A 25607-nucleotide genomic window follows, 5' to 3' on the forward strand; every position below is an offset into this window, starting at 1 on the left:
TCCATAGCTTCAGTTCTGCCCATTTTTTAAAATATCCATATAATGCACTATTAAGACGTGTGCCTACTCTGGATGCACTGGATGCAATTACTGTTAGTGTATGCTGTAATATTAGCGAAAAGGGAAAAGTGAGATCAATAGAAACACAGACAAAAGTCGCCACTGAGTTTGGTTTCTTAGCCTGCTGACTTTCCATGCTTGTAAACAAAATTTTTGACTCTAATTAGATTCTTTCCCTATCGCAAGGATTCAAAGACAGACAGGAAACAGCAGGGAAGTGAAGAGAGACCGCTGCAAACTGTAAACAGCTGCTTCTACTTGCCTCTTCTTGCTGATTTTGAGTGATTACTGTAAATGCTCTGATTACAGTATTGAAATAAATAACTTAAATTTGTTTGTGATGACAGTTTAGTCTAGTTTAGCTTAGCTTTAATCTGGCACAACGGTGTTGGCCCAAATTTGATTTTCGATCTGTTTGGTTGCTGTGTTTTTTTTTTAATCCCCCAGAACCGCTGGAACAGCACTACCTCCACGATCTACAAAGCTATGATTCACAAATAAAGAGCGTATTATAAGAGAGTGTGCATGGATATGACAACAACCCAATATTATGCTGTGGTAAGCCACAGTCTTTCAAGTCTTTATTTATTTTGCGAAGCCATCTACAGAGACGCACAGAGCCTTGTCTTCGGCTGAAGCAGGATGACCCGACTAAAAATTAGGCCAGCCATGTTTGTTCTTCACCTCCTAGTGTAAACACTGTGTGCAAACCCTCCCTGAGCAAATGTCCCTTAAGTGTGTCTAACTCTGTACCTTGAAAGCCCGGTATTTACAAAGTGGCCTGAAAAAAATGTAATGTAATCTTGCACAAGCACGCCACATAAATTTGAATGCCTGTGCTTGTTACTACTTTGATGAGTGAGGATATTATCTCAGCGAATGCAATGCATTTATTAAAACTTGAAAACATAATGGGCGCTAAAAGAGCTGTGAAGTTTGTTTCAAACGATAATATATTCATCGTACTGTTCAGATTGTGCATATCTTCATTACAAGGACATAGCTGTACAGCCAAAGAGCTCACTGTACAATCTTCAGGCAGGAAACACTGCTGGCCCAGTGGCCAACACCCTGCAGTGGAAAAACGCTGGCAAGGCTAGCATCACAAGTGCTGTCAGCTGCTCCATCTTAGCTCTGATTCACTGGGAAAGTTTAATAGCGGGATTTTAAAGTAAATTTTCTCTTGGCAAGAACTCGTTGGGTTTTCTGCAGAATGACTCAGACAGTACAAAGAAATGGAAATTACTCGGAGAAAATGCTGCAGAGTGGATGCAGCTTGTCATTGGGCAGTTCTGGCGTAACCTCCGCCAGAACTCAGACAGAGCTTTGATCCGACCCTAACTGTGCCTTCCAGCAAGGCCTCTTTGGATTCAGAGAGTAAAGTCTTGTGTTTAATCATTTCGAATGAACAGGTGAGGATGAACACTTTAACCAGAATGGACTTTTATTTTGACATTTTACTAATTAATTGAGTTTGATCACTGAGAAGAAAAGGTAAGAAAGGGGATGTACTACAAAACTGGTGGAACACTGTGCAGAATATATTGGAAAACGAATATCCAAAATGTGACAGGAAAACTTTTAGAAACCATCAGTGTGCACAAAACTGCAGAGTGACTATTACTATAAGCTATCACTAATACACATACACTGGGTCACTTCATGTCTCCTTGGCAACTTGACCATGAACCCAGAAACTACATACATGCTTAAATAATTTGTATTTTCCTTTATGGTTGAAGGGCCAATGAATTTTAGCAGTACTGTCAGGATCTCATTTGAACCTCACGCTGTCTATTTTTGGCAAGCATTATCAGGATTGAGAAAACCACAAAAGCAGCAACAGGAAAAGAAAAGTGCAAAAGCAACTGCAGCTCCATCAGCTAGAAGACGTTAACAACATCGAGGGTGAATTTTTTTTCTCGATTACTGTAAAGTGTAACTACACCTCCAAGGTTCAACAAGTCAAATCTGGCTTCACTGATCCACCCACATCTATAGCCTCCGCTGCCAATCTGACCTACACACACCTACAATGCACCTACATGTAAACTCCTACAGCAGGTATAATGTAACAACTAGCAGAGGCACATTCGAAGAAAGGAGACACAAAGTCTAATGGGAAAGTTAAAGCAAAGATAAAAGGAAGCTGAGGGGGGTGGTGAATGATGCTAGTTTGAAGAATTGGGTAAGTCAACATGGGAACCAAACTGAAATGTAATAATTACCCAGAGTTAAGCTTGTGCTGTCTCTGTAGAGTAAATATCTGGTTTTATATTTGAAAGACTAAGAATGTCTAATGTACTGTTGCTCATTACTGGCATTCTTTTCTTAAATCTACTGACTAACTGACCCCTACAAGACCAAAACTAAGGACACACCTGCTTGAATGCAATTTGTATTATTAATTTAATGTTTCCAGGGATGTAATCAGTAATCAGGTTACTCATATGTCATTCATAACTATCAGGTTATGAGACAGTCGGCCTCTGCAGAACATCCTCCAACAGTCTGTCTGGAGTCTCCTCTCAGTGTCAGCTGTTTACTGCAGTGTGAGCAGTGTTTTGAACAATGTATGGGCTGCATTATGTATACATATATATGTATTATGTGTATCAGTAGCAAACTAACAGGAGAAGATTAGGAGCAAACAAAACACCAACTAGTAGGAGTATCTTAAAGTCTGGCAAAAGTATGAAGGGAATTCCTGTGAGTTTCAGTATTTATATACTGCTTAGATCGATAGATGTAATGATAAGAGTGAAGCCAATTTTTAGTCACTGACTGAGTTATTATGATCGCAGCGGGTAAAAGTACATATTGTTGAAGGATGAAATGAGGTTAAGCGTCCCCAAGTGATACTTCAGAGTCAATTTGCTAAGCCTGAACCGAGTTTGACCCCATTCATTTGTTACATTCGTGCACAGTAAACAAGCAGAAAAATGAACGTACGGCAAAGGGCTCTCTACCAAAAGACTTCTCCAACTCTGGAAAAATTTGCAGAAAATCAATGAACAATAAGGTTGCTGAAAATAAAAAAACAGGAGGGTTGTTGTTGTCTCAGAGCCAACTAACAGAGGAGAGCTATGTGCAGGAATAAGAGGCAGAAAACAAGGTTAGTGGGTTATCTCTGTCCTTCACCAGAGAAACAGATCTCGTTTTGTCTTCCTCACCATATCCCTTTCTCTATTTTGCTCCAACTGACAAAACACACTCTAACAGCTCATGCATGTTTCTGCAAACTGCACAAACACCTCTCGCTGGTATGAAATGACTCATTTTATTCTTCTTATTATTCATATTGTTATTATTACTCAGGTTTATGTGTGACTTCATTGATCTGCTTAAAGCGCAGCTGCTTCCCTTGGCATCTATGCCACTTCCTGTTGAACATTTTGGCTCCGGCCAATTTCAAGGAAATTGGAGAAACTCTTCAATCACAGCACACTGTGTAAGAACTCTAACACTAATCATTATCCACTTACAGGAAATCAAGTTTTCCTTCTCCACTTAAAGGCACCATCGCACGCTACTAATTCTGCCCATTCCAACTCTAGTCATGTTTTACATGTGAGAGCAGTTTTAACCAAGCTGCTGATTTGTGGGGCAAATGTATATGAAAAAGCAAAAACTGTGAACACACACAGCTGCATCTATTTTAAAAAAGGCCTCTAACCAAATACCCTCATTTGAATAAAGGGATCTAGGGAAATATGTTGTGTATATTAAGAACAATAGAACGAGTCTGACCCCCTCCCAACTACAGGAAAAAGAAAAAGAGAGAAAAAAGTGAAAAAATGTACTCAACTTCTATCTATAAGATGTACTTTCCAAAATCTTTACAACCTTTTTTTTTTTTTTTACATTTAACAACAATGTAGGGAATTTGTTTTATGAAGCTTTCAGAAGATTTACCTACTACCTACACACCAGTCTGTAAACACTCATATTTCTGTGTGTAATGATGCATGTGAAAATGATGTGGACTTTATTGTTCCCAGCTGTCTGCTACACCTTCTCTGTAAACTTTTTGACTGGCTGTAACAGGACTCTGTTTGGCAGGCTGTCTGCGGGGCATCTACAGCAGCTAATGTAATCAGCAATGCAATCTGGCTTGAGTGGGCTGCAGGCTGGTACAGCAGTTCTACAGAAATACACCTACACGCAAACACACATGCACACACTAACGCTAACCAGAGATCACATGCAAATTTGAACTCACCGAGTCCACATCAGGAATTTGATCGTATGTGCCTCAGAAGGCCGAGAGTCAAATGAAATGCAGCTAGAGGTGATAATCGTGGTTTCCTGTTCCCGATGTAGACACATGCACACTCGTGAGCTCTTAAACACATGTAAGCTTAAAATTAGCAGGCGTTTTCACACACAGTGCATATAGTATATGTGAAAATGTGTGAAACAATCCACCTTTTATTATCTTGAGATACGCTGGCAGTGCAGATTTCAACAAAAATGAAAGAAATACTGGACTAAAATGCTTCTGAAGGAGCTGCGGCCAAAAATGCCAGCAGGATATTATTATCATTTCTTGAATTTGGCAACCAGATGAGACTGAATGTGCAAAAGCGAGGAGGAGAGCGAGAAGCATAAGAAGCAGAGCGATCTTGAATGAATAAACCTAATCTTGGTTATTCATGGGTATAGTTGTACTTTATGTTTTATGTCACACTTTTTTTTTGCATCCAAATGAATAATTACAGTCCTAAAATCCCAACGCTTAACCCAGCATGTAAGTGTATTACTACTACAAACTGCAATAATTCTACTAATAGTGCCAAAGGTCAGAGCCAGGTATTTGCATTATCTTGCATGAAATTAGTCCACATCCATCATAATCATTGATTTATATACCAATAAATGACCATCCGCTCCTTTTTCTATTTTTAGCCAAGGAAAGCAAAACAAAAAAATGAGTACAGTTGTGCTTAGATAACACTTAGATAAGCACAGAAAAGATATAACCATCCAATTAATTTTGTTCCTCACTCAAAACATATTCCCTAACATTTGCACCATTTCCCTGCCAACGCTGACCCTGTTTCTTCTAGTGTTAATTTGATAAGTGAATGTCAGTGAAGTTCAGCAGGGACTTGTAATGCACTGACCCCTTTTAGCCAGTTAATTCAGTGATTATGTGTGGCTGCTGTCAACTCCCTGCCATCTCTATTGTTCTAGCTAATGTGCTAATGCATCATTTCAGCCAGGGGATTTACAGCATGCCTTGAAATACAACACAAAATGGGTTCCTACATGACACACACACTGCTGGGTTCTTCTTTTTTCATTATAAACTGCACAGTTGGGCAACTGTTCACTGTCTACAGTCCACTATTTTTATAACCTTTTACATAAAGAGCTGAAAATCAATATTAACCATTCCTTTGCTGTCTTATATTTTGCACAGAATTGTATAAAAACCTATTTTTTGCTCCCCTTTATTCTTCTACATTTAGCATCATTATTATTAAGCTGGTACAAACTGTCCCTGTTGATAACAGAGTTTTGTTCAGTAATGCACAATTAGGACCACACATCCCAGAACAGCTGCATACTGAACACTGAAGAATCTGCACAAATGGCAGCATCTAACACCATCTAACAGTGTTCATTTTGTGCCACATTTAGTTGTGAATGTAACGTATGAAATTATCTCAGCTTAGCTACAGCAGCTGGTCAGACATTATTTGCTCTGAAAGGATTATTTTATGCTGTCTGCAAATACAACAATTGAAAACTGAAATGATTTGTTATTTATAAACGAAAACACTTCATCTTGTTGCATGCTGTTTATATTTGGAAATTGGCTAGCCCAGTCATGCAAAAGACAAATAAACACATAAATTATATAGAAACTGGAGATTATCTTGTGATAGGATCACTCTAAAAAGCAAAGAGAGAGAAAAATTGGACAGGAGGCCTAAAGTCGGAAGGGGCTTCAACCCTTTTGACCCCTTATTTCAGCTTTCTTTACTCAGTACTCATAAGTAAGACTCAAACCCAGCATTCATTTTGATCACTACTGCACACCTGGATACAAAGTTTAATAACTCTGTCTTTTATGGTTGTGAATTATCTGTAGTCAGACAGTTATGTATCTGTCTGGTTGGATATACTGTGTTATTATATACTCTGTCAAACACAGACACAGAGAGAAACGCAGATAGACTGACACAAAATGACACCAGCTGGTGGAAAAAGTAGGAAATAGATTTCGCAGGAGGTCAAAAACCTTTTTTCTTTTTTTTAACAATCCTGTGCTCAAGATGTGTCATCCTGAGTAGGGATGGCAATCCTTGGAATTGTTACTCTGCTTGCATATTAATCCTGCTTATGATTCCACTTACACTTGCACTGCAATCAGCTGATTTCAGTTCGTGTGTTAGTGAAGAAAAATAGAGCCGCAGTCTAAAGCATGAATATTATCAGTGCTTTTATTTTCATAGCAAACACGGACGAGAGTGCAATGCTAAAGTGTAAACTGCCTTCAAGGCAGAAACAGCTGCATTATGCTGCTAACAAAACTATGACTCTTTGCACAGAAAGCTTGCTAACGCTACGCTAACCAGACAGTATGCTAATGCTAAGCTATCCAAGAGCCCAGAGTTATGTGAAAGCTAAGTGAATGCCGACCCCAGCCCAGCAGTCAGACCCTGAACTTCAACAGAAATCGGGCTACAACCTCCATTTCTACCTGTTCATGTTTCTGCTGTAGAATCACTGAACCGATCGCGTTTAAGTCTCTTTGTGCTGGTTTTTAATTTTGCTGTTTTTTGGCTTTGTGTTCATACCTAAATACTAAGAGAAAGATCATATGTGTGTTCTCATTACGGTAGGGATTTTTTTTTTTTTTTTTGCGTAACAACCCCAACACTGATCACAACAAAGAGGGAAATACCTCCAACATGCACAAACAATTGACCACACAGCATGCAATTAATTTGCATAACTCTAATGTCTTTGATATGCTGCTTAGAGTTGGTGTTGACTCTCAATAAGGAATTGATAAGTGACATTCATAATGGATTTGCTATATTTTAGTAAGTTTCCATCCTTAACCCTGAGACATTTTTATGTGTAGAGACAACTTACTGCATGATGTTGAGAGACATGAATCTTTATCCTAAACTGGTGTGACACTAAAAATGACAAAATCTTGAGCTGCTCCTCATTTGTCATGCCTCAGTCTTTTCTCCTGTCTGAATGACTTCTTGGCAGGCACCCTTCCACTGAGACCATTTATGATGAGCCTTCTGTCAACAATAAATGGATCAACTTAAGAGCCAGATGCATCTCTCAGGTCCTGTCATGTCTTCTGGACTTTTTCTTATTTCTTAAAAACATGATTTTCAGATACTCAGAGTCTTTATGTCTGACACATCTTCTTTTTAAATGTTTTTTTCATTCAGTTTTATTTAGATAAATCATAAAAAGTTGCCACGAGCCACTTTATACTGTAAGGTAAATATCTTACAATAATTCACCGAAAACTACAACAATCAAACGACCCGCTTTGAGCAAGCACTTGGCGATAGCTGGAGGGAAAAACTCCCTTTTAACAGGAAGAAATCTCCAGCAGAACCAGGCTCAGGGAGGGGCGGTGATCTGCCGCTGAACGGTGAAGGGTGATGGCAGTAAGACGGGACAAACAGCACACAGACAAAGACTTTTAACCTTCACTTGTCCAGTTTCCTCAGTTTTTTTTAAAGACACACTCCATAACATGCCAGGATATGGCAAGTTTTCAGCTAATAGCTCTTTGGGAATCACCTTGTTGGTGCAGTAATACTGTTTCAAGCCTCTCAAACTGTGTTGTCTTTGGCATTTTTCATAGATTCAACAAAATAAATGAAAACAAATTATGTTCTATGCTGACAGGCTGCTAGAGTCAAGACTTTTGCACAATACTGTATATTTCTCACATAGCCTTGCTATTTTTTTGCCTGCTAACATAATCATAACAAATGGCTGCAAGAAACAATTTCCCCTTCAGAAGGTTTATGGAACATGTCATCAATATTTAATATATTGCACTAAAGAAATGTTATCAACAATATATCACATCTGTTAATAAGCTTAACAGATGTTTCTTTAAAACCAGATGCATCACCAATAACAGCCAGTGACATGCTCATGTAAAGCAGCCTTCAAATGAATAATAGTGAGACATATAATTATAGTGCCATGACCCTGTTCACAAGGAGAACACTCAGATCCTGTCTGTGTGTAATTCTGACTGGACATAAATTAATAAAATCAAGCCTTGAATTTGCTTTGCAGAGACAATTCAGTTACATAGAAAATCCAGCAAACGCAGAGCGAGTCGTGACTGTTTAAATAAAGTATCAACACAAGGCCTACGCAGCAGGCCACACACACCACTGCAGGACTACATATTTGGTTTGGGATTGCCTTCCAAATGTGTCGAAACTGTGAATCGTTTCTTACAGCAGAATGTTAAACAGGAGAAACTTTATCGATTTATGACCCAGAAGCGAGCAGGCTTTTGGCATACTGATAGGCGATAGTCTCAAGGCCAGTTATGTAGCTAGAAGTTCGACACAGTGCGTCAGATGCAGGCCGAGTTGAGGCAGAATTAATGAGGATGGTTCAATTCAGGTAATGGCAGCGGGGATAGACAGTGAATGTGTGTGTGTGAAAGTGGGCAATCAGAGATTATTGACAATAAGGGTAAAGTGTTGAGATTGATCCACGCTTGCAATTGAACCAGAGCAATAGCGTCTGCAACCATCTATACCCTCATCCCATTTGATGTGGAGTGACACATTAGTATAAATCTGTCGGTTCAGGTACATCCCCTCTGCATTATAAGCTCATTTCATTAAGAGTCTATGAAGGGTTATGAGGCCTACCTGTGACCTGCAGTTTATCTCCGCTGACCTCACACTTGAGAAAAACACGCCCCCTCCTTTCAGTGTAATCAGTTCCACACAGGCTGGGCACATTCATAACACACTGATTATGGACATTCATATCGCAGGCTGGTGGGACAGAGGAAATATAAGATATCAGAGAAAAGCACGTTTATACATTATGCATTTGATTCAAATCAATCAAAGGTGACTGAAAAAAGAATGAGCGCTTTCTCAGAATTGACTGACATGAAAAAAGTATATATTTTTTTTAAGATAAAGATGCAAAAGACATTTTTTGACTTATCTGTACATTTTGCTGTCCATCTTTTATAATATCTATATATATATATATATATATATATATATATATATTTATTAGGGGTGCAACGATATTCGTATCGATATTGAACCGTTCGATACAGTGCTTTTGGTTCGGTACGCATATGTATCGAACAATACAACATTTGTAATTTATTTTATCAACTTTCCTTCTGACGATGCTGTCTGTGTTGAGCGCTCAGTGAATCTGCGTTCGACTACTCCGCCTAGGCTGCACTGTGGAGCGCAGATCCACTGAGCGCTCCACACAGACAGCATAGTCAGAAGAAAGAGCTCAGGGCAAGCTAGCGAGACAGAATGTCTGTGAAGGTTCTCAGTCATCCAGGTCATCCAGGTCCAGGTTTTCTTTGCAAGCTCCTTTGACTAGCGTGACAGAAGTTAAGCTCTCCTTGCAACATGGCAAATTGAACCTCCCCCACCCTCATTCAGATCTGGCGTTTGGAATTATTTTGGTTTTCATGTGACGTATGACCCTGAAGGTAAGCGCGTCATGGACTAAAGTAAAACAGTATGTTGGATGTGCCACGCAATGCTCAATTACATGGGTGGGAGCTAGCGTGTTAGCGCAGTTAGCTCATTAACGTGTTGGCTGTCTAGCCCCATGCACGGGGCTATCAGGGGTAGCTCGTTAACGGAGATTTGCAGTGTTGTGGTGTTAAGGTGATTTTAACGAGGTTAACCTGAAAGCACTAGTAGGAACACAACGAATATGACTGCACATTTACGCCGACATCATCCTAGTGCAAAGACAAAAACAACAAGCATGCTACTAACTTTAGCCGAGTCATTTAGACAGCAGTTAGCAGATGATTCTCCTTATGGGGACCTGATATGTTTAATATGCTGCTGAGAATATAGCTCAGAAGAAGCGTATAGTATAGCTTTTATTTTGGAAAGAGCCATTTATCTGTAATAAACTCTCTTTTCCAAAGATGAGTGATTCCTCAATCAGATACAGGGCTCGCAAAATTTTTCCAGTCGGGCTACCAAAATCTCTCTCTGCCCTGCCCGTCGGGCTATTGTAGGAAGGAAAAATATATGTCAATGCTTTTGCATTCTTTCGGAAATGTAGCTGGGTAATTATGTCATTGGCATCGGTGAGCCACTGTCAATATGTGACATATTGAAATCGCGTTTGAATTTGCGCTTGTTTTTTGCTTTCACTTTGCAATCGCACGAACTGTGTATAGAGAGCGACAGCACTGATCTGTGAGTGATGATAATTTGTGCACCAATTCCTCTGACATCGTCTTATTAATTGTTAGCTTACTACGCAAACATGACAAGTGAAATCTCCCGCAGCAAGCTTAAACATGTGAGAGGTTGATCGCGCAGAGAATCGCTGAGCTTATGTGAGTGCGTGTGTAAAAGCAGCAGGATATATATTTTAGTTCTGCTGAGCCAAATAAGACAGGTCGGGGTGAAGAAGTGACAGCCAAAGAAAAGCTTACCACAAAACGGAGAAGTTATGACAAATCAGACTATAAGGCAAAAAGAAAGTGCAGCTTTATGGTTTCATGGACAAAATAATTTCTGTGGCTGCAATATGACGAGCTAAATAACCAGGGCTGCACATAAGTGGTCCGCAGGTGCGCATTCGCTGTCAAAATAAAAAACACGCACAAGGGTTAGGGTTAAATTTAAAAACTGTACTTTTGAGTTAAAATATATATTTATAATTTTAATAAATGACAAATTAAAAAGGCATGAACATTTTATTTTGTATCGAAAAAATATCGAACCGTGACACCAAAGTATCGAACCGAACCGAACCGTGAACTTTGTGTATCGTTGCACCCCTAATATATATATATATATATTCCATATTTTACAAGTGTTGTTTTTACACATGCAACCTTAATGTCCCATTGGAGTAGGCTAATATAATAATACCATCTTCACACAATGTTAAATTATTATTTTTTTGAAGAGCAGTTAACAAGGTTATGACCCATATTTATACATGTGTGTCAGTCAGCTGAGCTGTCGTTTCATGGATTGGGAACAGTTGCATCATCACGTCATCAGGTCAGAAGGTGAAAATAAATGAAAACCAGTTGTGATGCTGACACATTCTTCCTTGGGACTGTTGTATTATTTGTACCTCCCTGGAACAACCTTGTGTTAACAGTGCTTAAAACTACCAAAATGTGTAATCACATAGTGGCGTGACTAGAGGTGTGGCTGATCTGCTAAAATATAATTTCCACATCTCTATTTTTGTACACCCTGGAGCAATCATAACTGCCATTCTGAGTATGTAGCAGATAATGCAGGAGCTCATTAAGGCTTTCAGACGTTAATCCACTAATGCAAGATTAAAGGGAAGACTAAGGAAGAAATATTAATAAAGACTCAGAAAAGCTTTGATACGAGGCTTATTATGAAGGTGCAGCAAACACGGCCGCACAGTGAAGAGAGACAATGTGTAATTTTAATGAGTCAAAGTCAGGAGGAGGGGAACAGATCCCCATATGATATTTTTTGACAAGAGTCATTCTGAAAAAATGGCTTTAAACTACAACATAATCAGTGTAGAGTCACACATGTTCATTTTCTCTTAAACTTTTCCCTTAAACTTAATTACTCACAGTCGCACTTCATGCCCTGGTGAATGAGGCCGTAGAGCAGAGAGCCACAGTGATCGCAGAAGGTGGGGCTCCCATAGGTGTGGATCTTGAACTTGTGCTTAGTTCTGGGATCCTGCAAAGACCAAAAGAGTAAGAAAATAAATGGTTGACAACCACTGAGAACATATACTGTTCATTTTACTTAAACACTGGGCACAAAGAGAGTAATTTATCGCAGTACAAGTATTCAAATCCAGAAAGGCCAATTGCAAATTAAATACTGAAACAAGTGTTTGCAGATCCAAAAAGAAATCTACAATTTTAGAGGGAAACCTTTGAATATCTCATTATTTACACTACATATCATCAAAAGAGTCAAAGAATCTGGAGAAATCTCTGTGCGCAAGGGACGAAGTGGAAAATCAGCACTCGGATAGCACTGCGTTAAAAAGGCATTCTACGTCATCAATGAAGGACAAAATGAGTCAACCTAATACCTCAGAGGAATCACTCAGCAGATAATACGCTGCTGATTCTTAACAGACGGCAATCACTGGTTATTCTATGGTTCAACTGAAGGTGACAAGCCGATCAATTTGCAACAACTTTTTAATAATTTGCTATTGTTAAAGATCAGCTCATAAATTCAAGAGTACCAATGTAGGAAATACAGTGCAGCTGACTCAAATAATTATCCATGACTCTTTACTACAATATAATATTTCTCAAAATAAAATCTACTCCATCTACTCCAATAAAAATATTATGAAGTGTCTGAAAATACGCCATACGGAAGTGTCTTAGGATTTGTTGGTCCTTTGCTAACCTATCAAACTGTTTGTGCACATATGTGTAAGCCTTTCATTTCATTATTATTCTATTAAATTTGTTCATTGTTCCAGGCTCTCCACATGATTATTAGATCACTCAATGTATGAAAGAAATTAGGGTTTAATGGGGGGAATGAGAGTGCACAACTGTGTGTAAGTCTGTGTGTAAGTCTGGAAGAGTATGACTCACATCTCTGTAAAAATTGTAGAACTACTTGTTGGATTTATTATTATTTTTCCTACATGGAAGACAAACCTCCATACTTGATTCTGCTAGTATTTTCCATTGTATAAAGCAACATAATCTTAGTTGTAGCATGTGCAAATAAACCTTTTTTTTTTTTATCCAACTAATATTTTGGTGCAAAAAAAATCTGCCTAATGTTTCTGACATGCCTTAAATATTGTCATCCACAGCTCCCTTAGAGTATGAACACTCTTGTAATGTAAGCATTTTACAGGCTGTAAACTGATCTGGCACAGTGTTGCAATGCACAGAGCTACTCACATAGCACATTCACATTTGCCACGTGATTATATTAACATAAAATTAAAGACATAAAATACATTTAGATAAATTATACTCAAGTGGAAGGCTTACTTTTGATTTTAGGATAGTGGTGAATGAATGAATTCCATCTATCAATTAAAATGACTCAATGTGATTTGCATCTTTAATGCAATTGCAGATACAGTAAGACCCTCAAATGTCACTACTGCATTATATATTATATCATAAAAAATAATGAGCTTGTTAACATGCAATATATATAAATATAAACACTGTATGCATTATGACATGTGGCTAGTATTGTAAGACAGAACTAAAATAACATCCCAGCTATTGTTCTTCATTTGCATTTGTCATTCATGAACACTGGACCGATATTTGCATTTACACATCCCTTCCTACCTTTCAAGTAAATGCAGCATCCATCGTTTTTATCAGAGCCTCATCGACATTCATCCCACTGGTAACCATTGTAAATTTGGGGGAAATTTGGATACTCAAATAAGGGAATGTGGAGAACAAAACTTAACATTTATGCAAGCCAAAACAGGCAAATGTGTTGGTAGATAAAAGTAGATAAAAGTAGAGTTGCTACAGGTAAAATAGGCTGAGGAAAATAATGCTACATTTGCAACACTATAAATAGTGGTCAGGTGGAGTGAGCTGACATTACTTAAGGTATCCTTCCTTCAGTCCAGTTCAACTAAGCAGCAAAATGGTATGTGACAATTACAAGTCCATTTCACTTAACACTCCCTTTCAGCACATAAAATACAGCATCAACCTGGAGTGGGCGCAAACTTCTTAAGTAAATATCTGCAGGTGTTAAGTAAAGCATTTTTTTCTTTATGTGATCTGTTAAACAAGCAAAAGCAGTTTCCTCCCTTTTTCATATATATGTGTACACAGCAGTAAATAGCAAGAGCCCAGTGCAAACATACGCATGATGCATAGGGTAAACATATGGCTGGCATATCATGATATAATGTGTAGGGCATGTGATAAGGCACAGATCACTTTAAATATTACAGCAGCATCCGCATACGGTATACAGGGTAGGCTCCCAGTCACTTGCATACATTCATTAATTTCACACATACAACATGAGGCTTCGGAAGTACTCTCTGCTAGAGAGAAATCTGGAAGACTGCCATTTTTCCAAGAACACACAGTGCATCCTGCTCATTCTCAACTTGTGCTGTCCTGTAAATTCATTTCAGTTAGAAAACCCTTTAAGTGGATTTGGACTAATAACACTATCCAGGCTAGTCTTCATTAAATTTTTTTCCCTGCATCTATTTGAACACTTGCCAATATATATTCCCTGGATGCAGGAAAGCATCTCTTATCCTATGAGAAAAAGTACCAGTCCTGAGAACATCCCTCCGATTTTTTTCGATCGTGAAAAATATAGAGTCAAACGTAGAACGAATGAAAAGAGCTTGAACCCAGAGAAATAAATCATCAGTAAAAGGAGACGCATGACCCGTATCTCAGCGAGAGCTGACAGTATCGCGCAGTGAGGCGCCACAGTGATCAATGTCATTTCAGTCAGTTTGACACTGGCCTCTGGACTAATGCAACAGAGACTCATTCGGGCTCCTCGTGAGATTGCTTTGCCACTTTCTTCCATGTCAGCCTGCTGAGGCTTTACACCATTACTGGTCTAAGAGAAACGCTTCCTTTTCAGATCTTGCAGAAATCAGCTACACTGCTGTAAGTGCTAAATTTGTGAAGACATATGTTATTTATCTAAAAATAAATTATGATTTACAGGAAAATTACATGTTGAAGGGTTCATTTTTCCTTGTTTTGTTTTTTTGTTTAACGAATTAATTTATTTTTTAGATGGACAATCACAGTTTGGGCTTGGATGACTAACTTTGTGGTAACAGCTCACACAAACAGCAAAGTTTACCAACATTTTCATGTGTGAAACACTCAAGTAAGGAGAAATTAACAATCTATATGGGGGTGTGGAATACAACATATTCAGCATTGAGAGTAAATCTGATACAGGAGCTTTGCGACCTCGACACCATATACTTAGTTACCCCCAACACACTGACTACAGGTCAGTAGTTAGTATGTTACCCAAGGACACACAAGGATAACAGAGGGGTTGACAGACATGAGTGGAGAGAGTGAAAGAGGGAGAGAGGGAGACTGCACTTGCAGTACTTACTCACATCCACCCACACACAGCTGATCCTGAAGGATAATCCTCTTGTTTTCCCCTTTTGCTTTATTCCCTCATCTACGGCATGAATGAGTGATGGCAACTAGGACAAACATTCAGCTGCACATCAATTGTGTATTTCACATCAGCTTTTCAAAGGGTGAACCATGGCTTAATGTTTCCAGATAATGGAAAACACTCAGAACAAAAAGACAAATAAATACATGTTTGTCCAAGTTAGCACTTTGTACTAGGGAGCTGGCGGCTTAAAGACTGTTTGATGTCCTATGTAACTGCATCGGGTCTTTGCAGCTCAATTTCTTGAAAAGTTTAGAGCTGCACTGAATGAAAATGGTCTAAGAAATGGTAAACCAGTGTTAGAGATGGCACGTTTGTAAATGTACAGATGTGTTGCTTACACTGATGCTAAAGTAACCTAACACTAGGCTACTAGCATTATGTTCGAGTACCGCTAAAGAGGATTATTATCAATTTTGCAGGTATTTTGTAAAAAGCATGATAGTGCTGGGGTTAGCACTGTTGCTTTACAGTAAGGTTCACCATCTGTCCAAAGCCTTTCTGCGTGGAGCTTGCATCTTCTCCCTATGTCTGTGTGGGTTCTCTTTGGGTGAGTAGAGTTAGGTTAATCGGTAATGCTAAAGTGTCTGAGAGTCTGCGATAGACTGGCAGACTGCCCAATCGCCCAGTGGCAGGTAGGACAGGCTCAGAATGGATGGATGGATTTTGTAATAACACTACCTTATGACAGTAGAGTTACTACAATAATGAGAAGGAAATTAATGTATTAAATTTCACACAGATACAGTACATCCAGCAGTTCAAGTCTGCACAAAATTTCATTTCAAAAGTGAAGATAAGCAAAAGGAAAACACTTCCTTCCCTAGGACAATGCCAAGGAGCAAGGCTAATGGATGAGTGATGCTGGCTGTTATGAATAAATATATATCTCATGTCGAACCACTTGTAGCTAAACACATGAGCCTAAACAAACTGTTATCGGCATCCAGCCTGGTAGGTTTACTCTGTCTGCTGTGCTTGGTTTGCAAAGTTCCATTTAAAGATTCACTAGGGCGAGTCGTAATGGTGCAGAAAATGAAACCTGTAAATGAGTGTACCTGACTACACATTACTGCACACACTAGGCTGTCCATTAACGCATTCTTTCTGAAAGCTGCGGGACAGAAGGGTTTACTCCTGTGGCTTCTATCCCCTATTACAGCCTAATTGGGTCTTAATGGGAAATTCAAGACAGACTGGGTGGCGCTGCTTTGCCAGAACAGCAGGGGAAGCAGAGTGTAACAACGAAAGCAACGACGAACTCAATCACTAGGCTCAGCAGAGGAAGACCGCGATGGCAGCCCACAGCCAGGTGGTGTTACAGCACGTAGTGACTGGATGATGTAGTGTGAAGGATGCCCCTTGGTAACATGAGGGCCAACAGGATTTCCCAGATGTCCTATGCACAGACAGGGCGATTTTACATCAGCAGAAATGCATTAGATGCAAAGCAGAATTCTCTAGAATTATTTCCAGTTTGGTGTGCTTAGCTCCCAAAGCTATTAAAAGACATGTGTGCACAGTTTGTGACAACATGTGTGCACCAGTGGAGCTGTTAAAAAGGGATGGGCACAATCTGATGTTCTCTTAAAAACAACAGCAGAGACACATTAACACTCCGACTGCACTTTATGATTGTGCAGAGCAAAAAATAGGAGACAGTTATTTTATCATCAGTTTTATTCTTTCTTAAGAGAAAGTACACGAACATTACTAACGAGCTTAAAACACACACTTTTATCTCATTAGTCTGTGCTTTTAATCAAAAGCCAGCTTTTCCTATGCTATGGATGGAAAATATACCAGAACAATTTACGCCAAGGTATGCTTTCATTTTGTTTTGAATTAGTGTTGTGTTGTTCTTTAATATATCCTTGTATCTTTAAAAACATTTTAGCATTTTCCCTTTAGTAGTGTGTCAGGCAGATTTGCATACGAGGCCATGGATAAAAAAAGACACAGAGCAGAGGGCTGATCAAAAGACCCAAAGCAGCCAACAGACAGTAATGAAAACAGAAGCATGGGGGGTCAGCGCAGTGATGTCGGCTAATTAGCCAGACTCTCCAATCCAGCTTTATTAGCAAGCAGGACGCCAACCAGCTCCTGTTAATGAACAGCTTGGCAGGGTGAAACTGAACAGGGGTTTCCCGGCAGGAGAGGAAGGGGCGGGCAGAAGGGGATAATGTTAAAGACTGGGGTCATCCTAGACTCTCCACCCATGTTATCAACATGGGCGGCTGATGTCAAAGTATTGAGAGCCTAAAATCAAACCCTTGTTCCCTCCCTCAATCATCACAGTATGTAAACAAAACCTTCTTCTACTGTCAGAGCGCAGCGTTAATGTCAAGGCTTCAGGAGAAGTCTAGAATATATGCACAGTGCTGCGCAACAGTCTTGAGTCACCTTTCATTTCTTTATATTTTGCTTCCAAAGAGCCAGACTTTCTTTTTGGGGGTGGCTGTAGCTCAGGTCACCTACTGATCGGAAGGTTGGGGGTTTGATCCCTGGCTCCTGCAGTCTGCATGCCAAGTATCCTTGGGCAAGATACTAATCCCAAGTTGCTCTCCGATGCATCAATCTTGAGTAGGGATGGGTACCGGTATCGAGACCTCACACCAAGCACATCTACTGCGGGTGGGTTGCCTGTTATCGGACCCGGAGTTAGCAACATCCCCCAAAAACCCGAAGAGTAGAGTCCTGGTCCCTAGCCCTGCCAGTGTAGCAGATATGATGACGGATTTTGATGGCGGCAGCAGCCGTTCTTCTCTGTGTGAGTAGCTTAATGTTGTTCGTGTGAAAGCTAACCATGTTATTAAATTAATGCATGTAAAGTGAACTAGCAAACACCGTCGTAGTTACATGCTGCTGTCTTCTTGTTTGATGGCAGATACTCCCTTCACCCTGGCCAAAAGGGCTAAAATGACCAAAGAAAAAAAAAGTGTAAAACAGCTAAACATGAGAGGTTTTTGGACAAAGTTTGTGTTCTCCATTCTTTAAGCACCGGTTCGAGCACCGGTTAAGCACCGGCACCGTTTCAAAAGTACCGGTTTGATACTGGTATCAGATAAAACCTAAACGATATCCATCCCTAATCTTGAGTAGTAGTACTCTTTGCTCAAGATTCTCTTAAGTAACTTCAAAGTTTTTCTTTGGACATTGGCTGCTTTCTTATTCATTTTCATTCTGCTTGCAGCTGAAACAGTAAACACTGAGATATGAATCATGCCTTAAAAAAAAGCTTAAAAAAACAAACAAACAAACAAGGGGGAAAGAGCAAGTATGAATAAGTCCACAAGGACTGGACTGAAAATCATTGGCAAAAGATCTTATGAAGTTTTACATTTTCAAGTCCAATCAGTACGTACAGAGGAGGTCAGAAGAGCGGGACAAGAGTGTCTCCAGGCATCTCTAAAACACGGTGGAGGGTCAGTCAAGATTTGGGGCCACATTTCAACCTGTGATTTTTGAGATCTTTTCAAGACTGATGGAATTATGAACACAGAAAAGTGCCATCAGAATTTGATCCACCATTGCCACTTTGTAATGGCTTATTTTTTCCAGCTTGACAAAGATCCCAAACAAACTGCTATGGCAGTAAATTCAAACCACACAATGTAACACCATCAGTCATCAATTAGCCTCCCCAGACCTCAGACCTCAATATTAGTGTGGGCTTATCTCGACAGAGGAAAACAAAAGTAGTATCAATGAGATACACTCCTTCCTATCAACATGTGACTGAATTTTACAAATAAACTATTAGTGTAAACGTATTTCACCAACACAAATAATCTCTTTTCAAACACTTGTGAAATCGAATTGAAAAATTCACATTATTGCAAAAGTAGGACTCTAATTCGGTTGCTTAAGTGCATATTGACACACTGAGTTAAAGCCTAACTGCTTTCTTGTCTCTGACCTGGCAGTGTACTCACCTCCAATGCAGCAGACACTAACAAGAGAGGCTCCAGTCTACACTGAAACTGTGTTTTGTAATTCACAATCAGTTTCGGGCAATGAAAAAACAAGGTATTCACAATCAAAACACGACTGATGGTTTTATTCTTTTTATTGAGTTGTGTGGAAAAATATGGGCTGAGCAATCATCAAAGAGGCTGTGTGGTTAATGCTGTCCAACTGTATCCCACAGAGTCAAAAGAGATCCACCTGGTGTGACATTTGCAGCCAGTGAGCAGGAGTGGGGGTGACATGAGACACACAGATCATGAGCTCTGTCACATCTTTCCTTCAATTATCTTTTTTGCCATCTGTTCCCTTTAGGATTGAAAATGCAGGTAAATATTCCTGATATTTAGCATCGGATGATTATTGAAAACAGCAGAACTGTCTCACCTCCAGCTGCTCACTCACTCAACTAACAGTGTACGCTCACTGAGGGATGACATTTAAATTGGAGTTGGCAGGATGCTCCTGCTTTACCCAGTTTTTGACTTGTTATTTTCTACTTTTTATTGTTTTTTTCTTTTGGGGATTCACCTAATGCTATCTGCAGTCTAGAATGAAATGCATGTCGATTACATACATTAATCTACTGTAACTTAAGAAGTAATCACTCTAATGCGTTGAACTGAGATTTTCTGCTTAATTTCTGACCCCCTTTTTAAATTTCAAACAGCACTCTCCTCCGCTCTCATAACTAATTTTCAAAAAGTCATTGTCAGAGCTCTTTCACAACACGATAATGACATATAATCAACATAAGCAGTCTGTGTTACTGTGTCACCTAATTCTGTCACTGTGGCCTTCAGCATTTAATTATATTTTACATCATGTTAATCACCTCCTCTCCTAAAAAAAAAAAAAAACTGTATCAGAAAAACTGCGACACTCATTCATTACGCTCAAAAAAATGAGACACAGCGACGTTTAAAATACTTGGAGAATCATTTAAAGGCCGATTATGAGCAATGACAGCCATGACTTTATTTCCCCAGAATGTAAACACAAACACAAACTTTGTGAACACGTAGTGTCTATTGAACATCCTCACCCTGACGTTTATAACTGAGCGGTTACTAATATGAGGAGAGATTTTGATGAGAACAAACTGAAGCTATCATTTATCCAGACATTAGACTAGGCAAGGCTACTATTTTTAGCCTACAAATCACCACCCTGACTCCTCTTGGCCTTTCACTAAGCTACTCAGTGCTGAGAGGGAGGGCAGGTTGCTGCTGCAGCTCAGAGGGGGTTTTCCTCACAGTGTGCTATCTGGTAACACATCTGTCTGCTCCCAAATAACAGCTGAAATTTTTAACTGCTGTCTGAAGTTGCCATTCTGACAAGCTTTAAATTAACGACACCTATCACAGCACTTCTCTCTTTAGTACTGGTGCTATTTTTATGGTCACTCTTGGACAATATGCCGATAAGTTGTCACATCTTCAGGAACCTGTTCGTTAAACTTCTTATTTCCGTCATTATGTAACAGAGTTATGACCCCCATCGTGCAGAGTTGCTGTCTCTCTCGTCTGTCTTTTTAACTGATATATGTTTTTGATGTCTGCTGATCATTTGCAGAATCACTGTGAGAAAAACTGCGGTGTCTCATGTGGTATACCTCAGTGGTTTATGATGGTTCTATATCAGATCAGTCTCTACATGCTGGCCTTTATTGAGTTTGTTGATGCAATGGAGAAAAGGCATTTTCATAATGCAAGCGTCAACTGAGTCCAACCGTCCAACTGTCCTGTTGGGTCTGTTGCTTGAAGCTCATGGAAGTGTATACCTTGGACTCACTGAAGATACTAATCACCAGGTTCAATGAGTTCAAGATGAGAAATATGTGCACGTAACCCCAACGTTTTATTTTCTGAAAAGATGCGTTAGCACAAGAAAGTGTGATTTAAAAAATGTAAAAATGTGATTTGACAAACTTGTTTACTGTCAAGTTATTCAATCAGTTGATGTCTTCAGAGCATATTAGATTTTACCACATTAAAATTCAGCTCTTAGAATGATTTGAGAGTCTCATCAAAGTATCTGGAGCATAAATAAAATAAAATCTGGCCACAGGAAAAAAAAGGAGTCATATTGAGATCTTAATTTTCACTGTGTATAAAATCCAGATTTTTTAGACATCAGGACTAAAGTGTTTCAAAAACTCAAAAGACAAATTTACATAAAGTACTTTAAAAACAGAAATTGATAAAAGGAATTGATAAGGAATAGAGTCCACGTGTTGATTAAGGTTTTCAGTAAATGTCAACTCCCTCTTAATAACATAATAATAATAACAGCTGTTAAACTCTCTCCTAAAGTATCATTATGACATGTGTGAGTCCCCCGCTGCAAATCAGATATCTAGTGATGATTATTTGCAGTTAACACTTGTTGCAGTGAATAAATAGCCTGGAAGAGGGAAATATAACAACATCCAAGGGCTATTAAACTGCAAGAAGGCAGACAACACTGTTACTGTTTCATGGACGTGCTTTACATAAACGGTCCCTTTAGAGAAAAACCTAAAGTGAGACAGACTGAACAGAGTTTACAGCTCTGGCCTTAGAGCCCTATGAACAAGTTTTTCTGCTTGCCTTTTCACAGCTGGAGAAAGCTGAAGTCCCAGCTACCCCGCACACATGGGTCTATAGAGATGTGTTCATTTGCAGGAGCTGGCTCATTGGTAGAGCCGTGCACACATGCTGTGCATGACATCCACAAGGTCAGAAGAGGAAGGGAGGGCGGGGGCTGTCACAGCTGTCACTTCGCCTAGAAGCTGACTGCACTGTTTACTCCCTTCTATGCTAACCCTTCCTCCAAGACGGTCCAGGTAGGAAAAAAAGGGAAACGATTTTAAAAAAAGAGGACCTGCTGGTTCATTTGGTCATGTTGCAAATGCCAAAAGCCAGAATAAATTGGCTTATCAGCCACAGGCCATCTGTCAGGTACTTAATAATTAAAAGAACTTCACAAGATGTGTTCCAAAAAGTTATCTAATAGCCAAAGTCTTGGCAGAGTCTTTTTTCACTATAATGAGCCAGCTGACAGGGCCAGTAGCTTGGCTGTTCAACTCTGCTTTCTGCGCTCTTTGCTTTGTGGTTTGGATTGCAGGAAACTCCATAAAAGTTATCTTTTGTCTTTAAAATCCATTTAGTGTCTGCAGCTTTGTTTAAATGTGTTTGTGCATGAGTTTAATAAATGACTGGAGAAATCGAATGACATTCTTCTTTCTGTTCTTTGGCAGTACACAACACCAGGAAGTCCAGGAATTCATCAAACATGCCACACAGCCCACTGTGAAACATATTTTCATGGGGAAAGATGTTTTATTTTTACAGAATGTAGAGAATTTAAGGTGCTTCTCTAAATTCCTATTAGTATAACCTAAAACTTCAAAACTTTAAAATCTGCTTTTCCAAAGTCCAACATAAATAAGAGTATTCATAACTCGAAATTTAGTTATCTTTCTCGAAATTTCAAGTTATTTTCTCAAAATTTTGACCTATTAACTCGAAATTTTGAGTTAGCTCTGCCAATCAGTAATCTACGTGGAATGCGCACTCAAAACCGGATCGCAACAAATTGGCGCTTTTGAGAGTACGCTTGCTGATAGTAACGCCATGTGATTCAGCTAATAACACAAGGATTTCATCATTTGTGAAGCCACGCTGAAAATAATCAGAAATTTGTGTATTCATGACTGGCTGTAATAGTGGTAGCTTAGCTGTAGCATTTGTAGCTGAGGGCTTCAGCTTCCAGGTAACAAGGAAATGACGTCATTCACGTATATTACTGATTGGCAGCGCTAACTCGAAATTTCGAGTTATTAACTCAAAATTTTTAGAAAAGGAAGTCAAAATTTCGAGCTACTTTTCTCAAAATTTTACAAGTTAACAAGTCGAAATTTCAAGAAAATAACTCGAAATTTTGAGTTATGGATACTTTTTTTTTTTTTTTTTTATCTCAGTGGCGGAAACAGGCTTCCCTATATAAGGCCAGAACAAGTCTATAAAAGCATATTTTTAACTTCAGATAAGGGGCGGCTATGGCTCCAAGACATTTTTTTTGCTTGTGATACAGTATAATGCATATAATATTAGCTTTATATTATATAAATGGCATTCATTTTAAAGTGTTAGAAAATGAATCCATTATCAGCAATGAATATAATAATGATGGTTAATTAGTGAGTCCGTGTTCCTTCAAATGAAGCTGTCAACATCGAATGAATGGAGACGAAGCTTGAATGTATTATTCAGCTCGATTCAGCATTTTTGTTTACTACAAGCAGTTTGTACAATAATCACTTATATTACATAAGATCATCTTCATGGTGTCATGAGATAAGTGATTCATCATATACAAGATAAAATTACCACACCCATACCAGCCACAACGTCCAGACACATGAAATAAACTTTAAATGCTTATTGTCAGCTGTGGTTTATCTGGACCACACATAAGTGCAGAGAACTATATCGCAGTCTCTTGAGATGCAGGAGACGGAGAGAGCCAGCTTGACCTATCTGCAACTTCTATCGTTCTATTTCTGGCTCTGAGCTTCAGACCTGCTGCTGTTTCAGCTTCAGGTCTCAGTCTAACTGGTCCAATCTCAGTCTAAGTCCAACTTTAACACCCTCCCTGGCTTCTTATTCTTATATCTAGCAGTGGCATGCAGTACAACAATAGCTTGCCTTCCTGTTTGACAAGATATCAAAAAAAGACACGCCTTTACAATTATACACCGGGCAGTAGAGTCAATCTACTCTGAATGCAGTTTCCAATCACTCACCATGTACAGATTACAACACATTAATATAATATCCTGGCTTCCAGGGTATCCATCCATCCATTCCTTTTCTACTGAGCATTTGAGTCTGGGTTGCGGATGCAGCAGTCTAAAGGCTCCAGTATACCTGCTGTGTCGGTCGCTTTGCTGACTGCCAGTAACATCGTCAAACACCCACATGTATTTATGCTCACGGTTACGGCGCAAATAGCCATTGCACTATTTTGCAACATAGATGTCACCACTCAGACAATACCACAACATCAGCACTGACTCTGAAGGAGAGGAAGTCAAAACAAAGTTCATTTTTTCAAACTGTAGCAACATCTACTTCCGTATAATCTGTTAATCTCTGACCTTCTTTATTGTTATATCATTGAAACGGCAGTAAATCCAACCGAATCAGACAATCCTGTCTTCAAACCAGCTGTAGCTGCAACGGTGCAAAGGACCGGGTTACAAAAGTCAAATTTGCTTTAGGAGACCCTACCACGAACAAAAACCACTGACAACATAGCTCCGGGGCTCACCGAGCCACACAATCCCCTCAACCATCACAAGATGGCAAAAACAGGTGATGAAAAATTAAGATTATATTAAGAACTATAGATTTCCAGTCTCACAATGACATGAGGTCTCTAAGAAATGATTTTCAGTTTGAAATTAAAAAATAGCAGTAAATGCCTCAAAGACAAGAAATCAGTATAAAATTCTCATTTTGGGGGACAAGCCTGACACAAGCAGTAGGTAAAACCAATAGTGACTTTTTTGTTTGTTTTTATATTTACAGTCATTTCCTGCGAAAACTATGCACTGAGCTGACAAAGGGTCATGAGCAGTCCCAAGTCTCCAATATGCTGGCTATCAGTCATACTTAGCACAGTTGGAACACAATTGGGTATCAGACACTTAATCTAAACAAAACACACAGGAACTTTGAAATGATACAACTAAGAAATCAACTAATTAGGAAGTCATTGCACGCCTTTGCTCATGTGTGAGTCCACTCTGCACTTTTAGGTATCATGCTGGCACTCCAAAATCAGAGGTAGCCTTGAACACACTGTGTGAAAGTGGCTACTGATGGAATGTGTTAGTAAGCGTGTGCTTTGAAAATTTCCAAGTGTTTGCTTATGCATAAAAGTCAGTGTGTACTTGTGCATTATGGAAAAAAATTGCATCCATATGTTTACGTTTTAGAGGCTGTGTGTGTGTGTGTGTGTGTGTGTGTGTGTGTGTGTGTGTGTGTGTGTGTGTGTGTGTGTGTGTGTGTGTGTGTGTGTGTGTGTGTGCCTGAGGTCAAAGGGACATAAATTCTTATAAGTGTCAGGGGTTGCTGAGTGGATGTGGAGAAAAGGACTCAAACGCAGGACTCACGGTGAAGATTCAGGGTG

At 39.3% G+C, this 25607-nt stretch overlaps 1 protein-coding gene across 3 annotated transcripts in view; it reads right to left on the minus strand.

The window, feature by feature from the left end:
* The window catches only part of prkcaa (protein kinase C, alpha, a), a 139066-nt gene that overhangs the window by 44802 nt on the left and 68657 nt on the right, over nt 1-25607 (minus strand). For all 3 annotated transcript variants that reach the window (XM_080302794.1, XM_026170434.2, XM_080302795.1), the window contains 2 exons: nt 11885-11996; nt 8952-9080 (listed from right to left, as the gene is read on the minus strand). In XM_080302794.1, the coding sequence (XP_080158920.1) occupies nt 8952-9080; nt 11885-11996 (241 nt within the window). The remainder of the gene's footprint in view (nt 1-8951; nt 9081-11884; nt 11997-25607) is intronic.

Source organism: Astatotilapia calliptera, chromosome 6 (assembly GCF_964374335.1).
Source record: "Astatotilapia calliptera chromosome 6, fAstCal68.1, whole genome shotgun sequence".
Taxonomy (NCBI): domain Eukaryota; kingdom Metazoa; phylum Chordata; class Actinopteri; order Cichliformes; family Cichlidae; genus Astatotilapia; species Astatotilapia calliptera.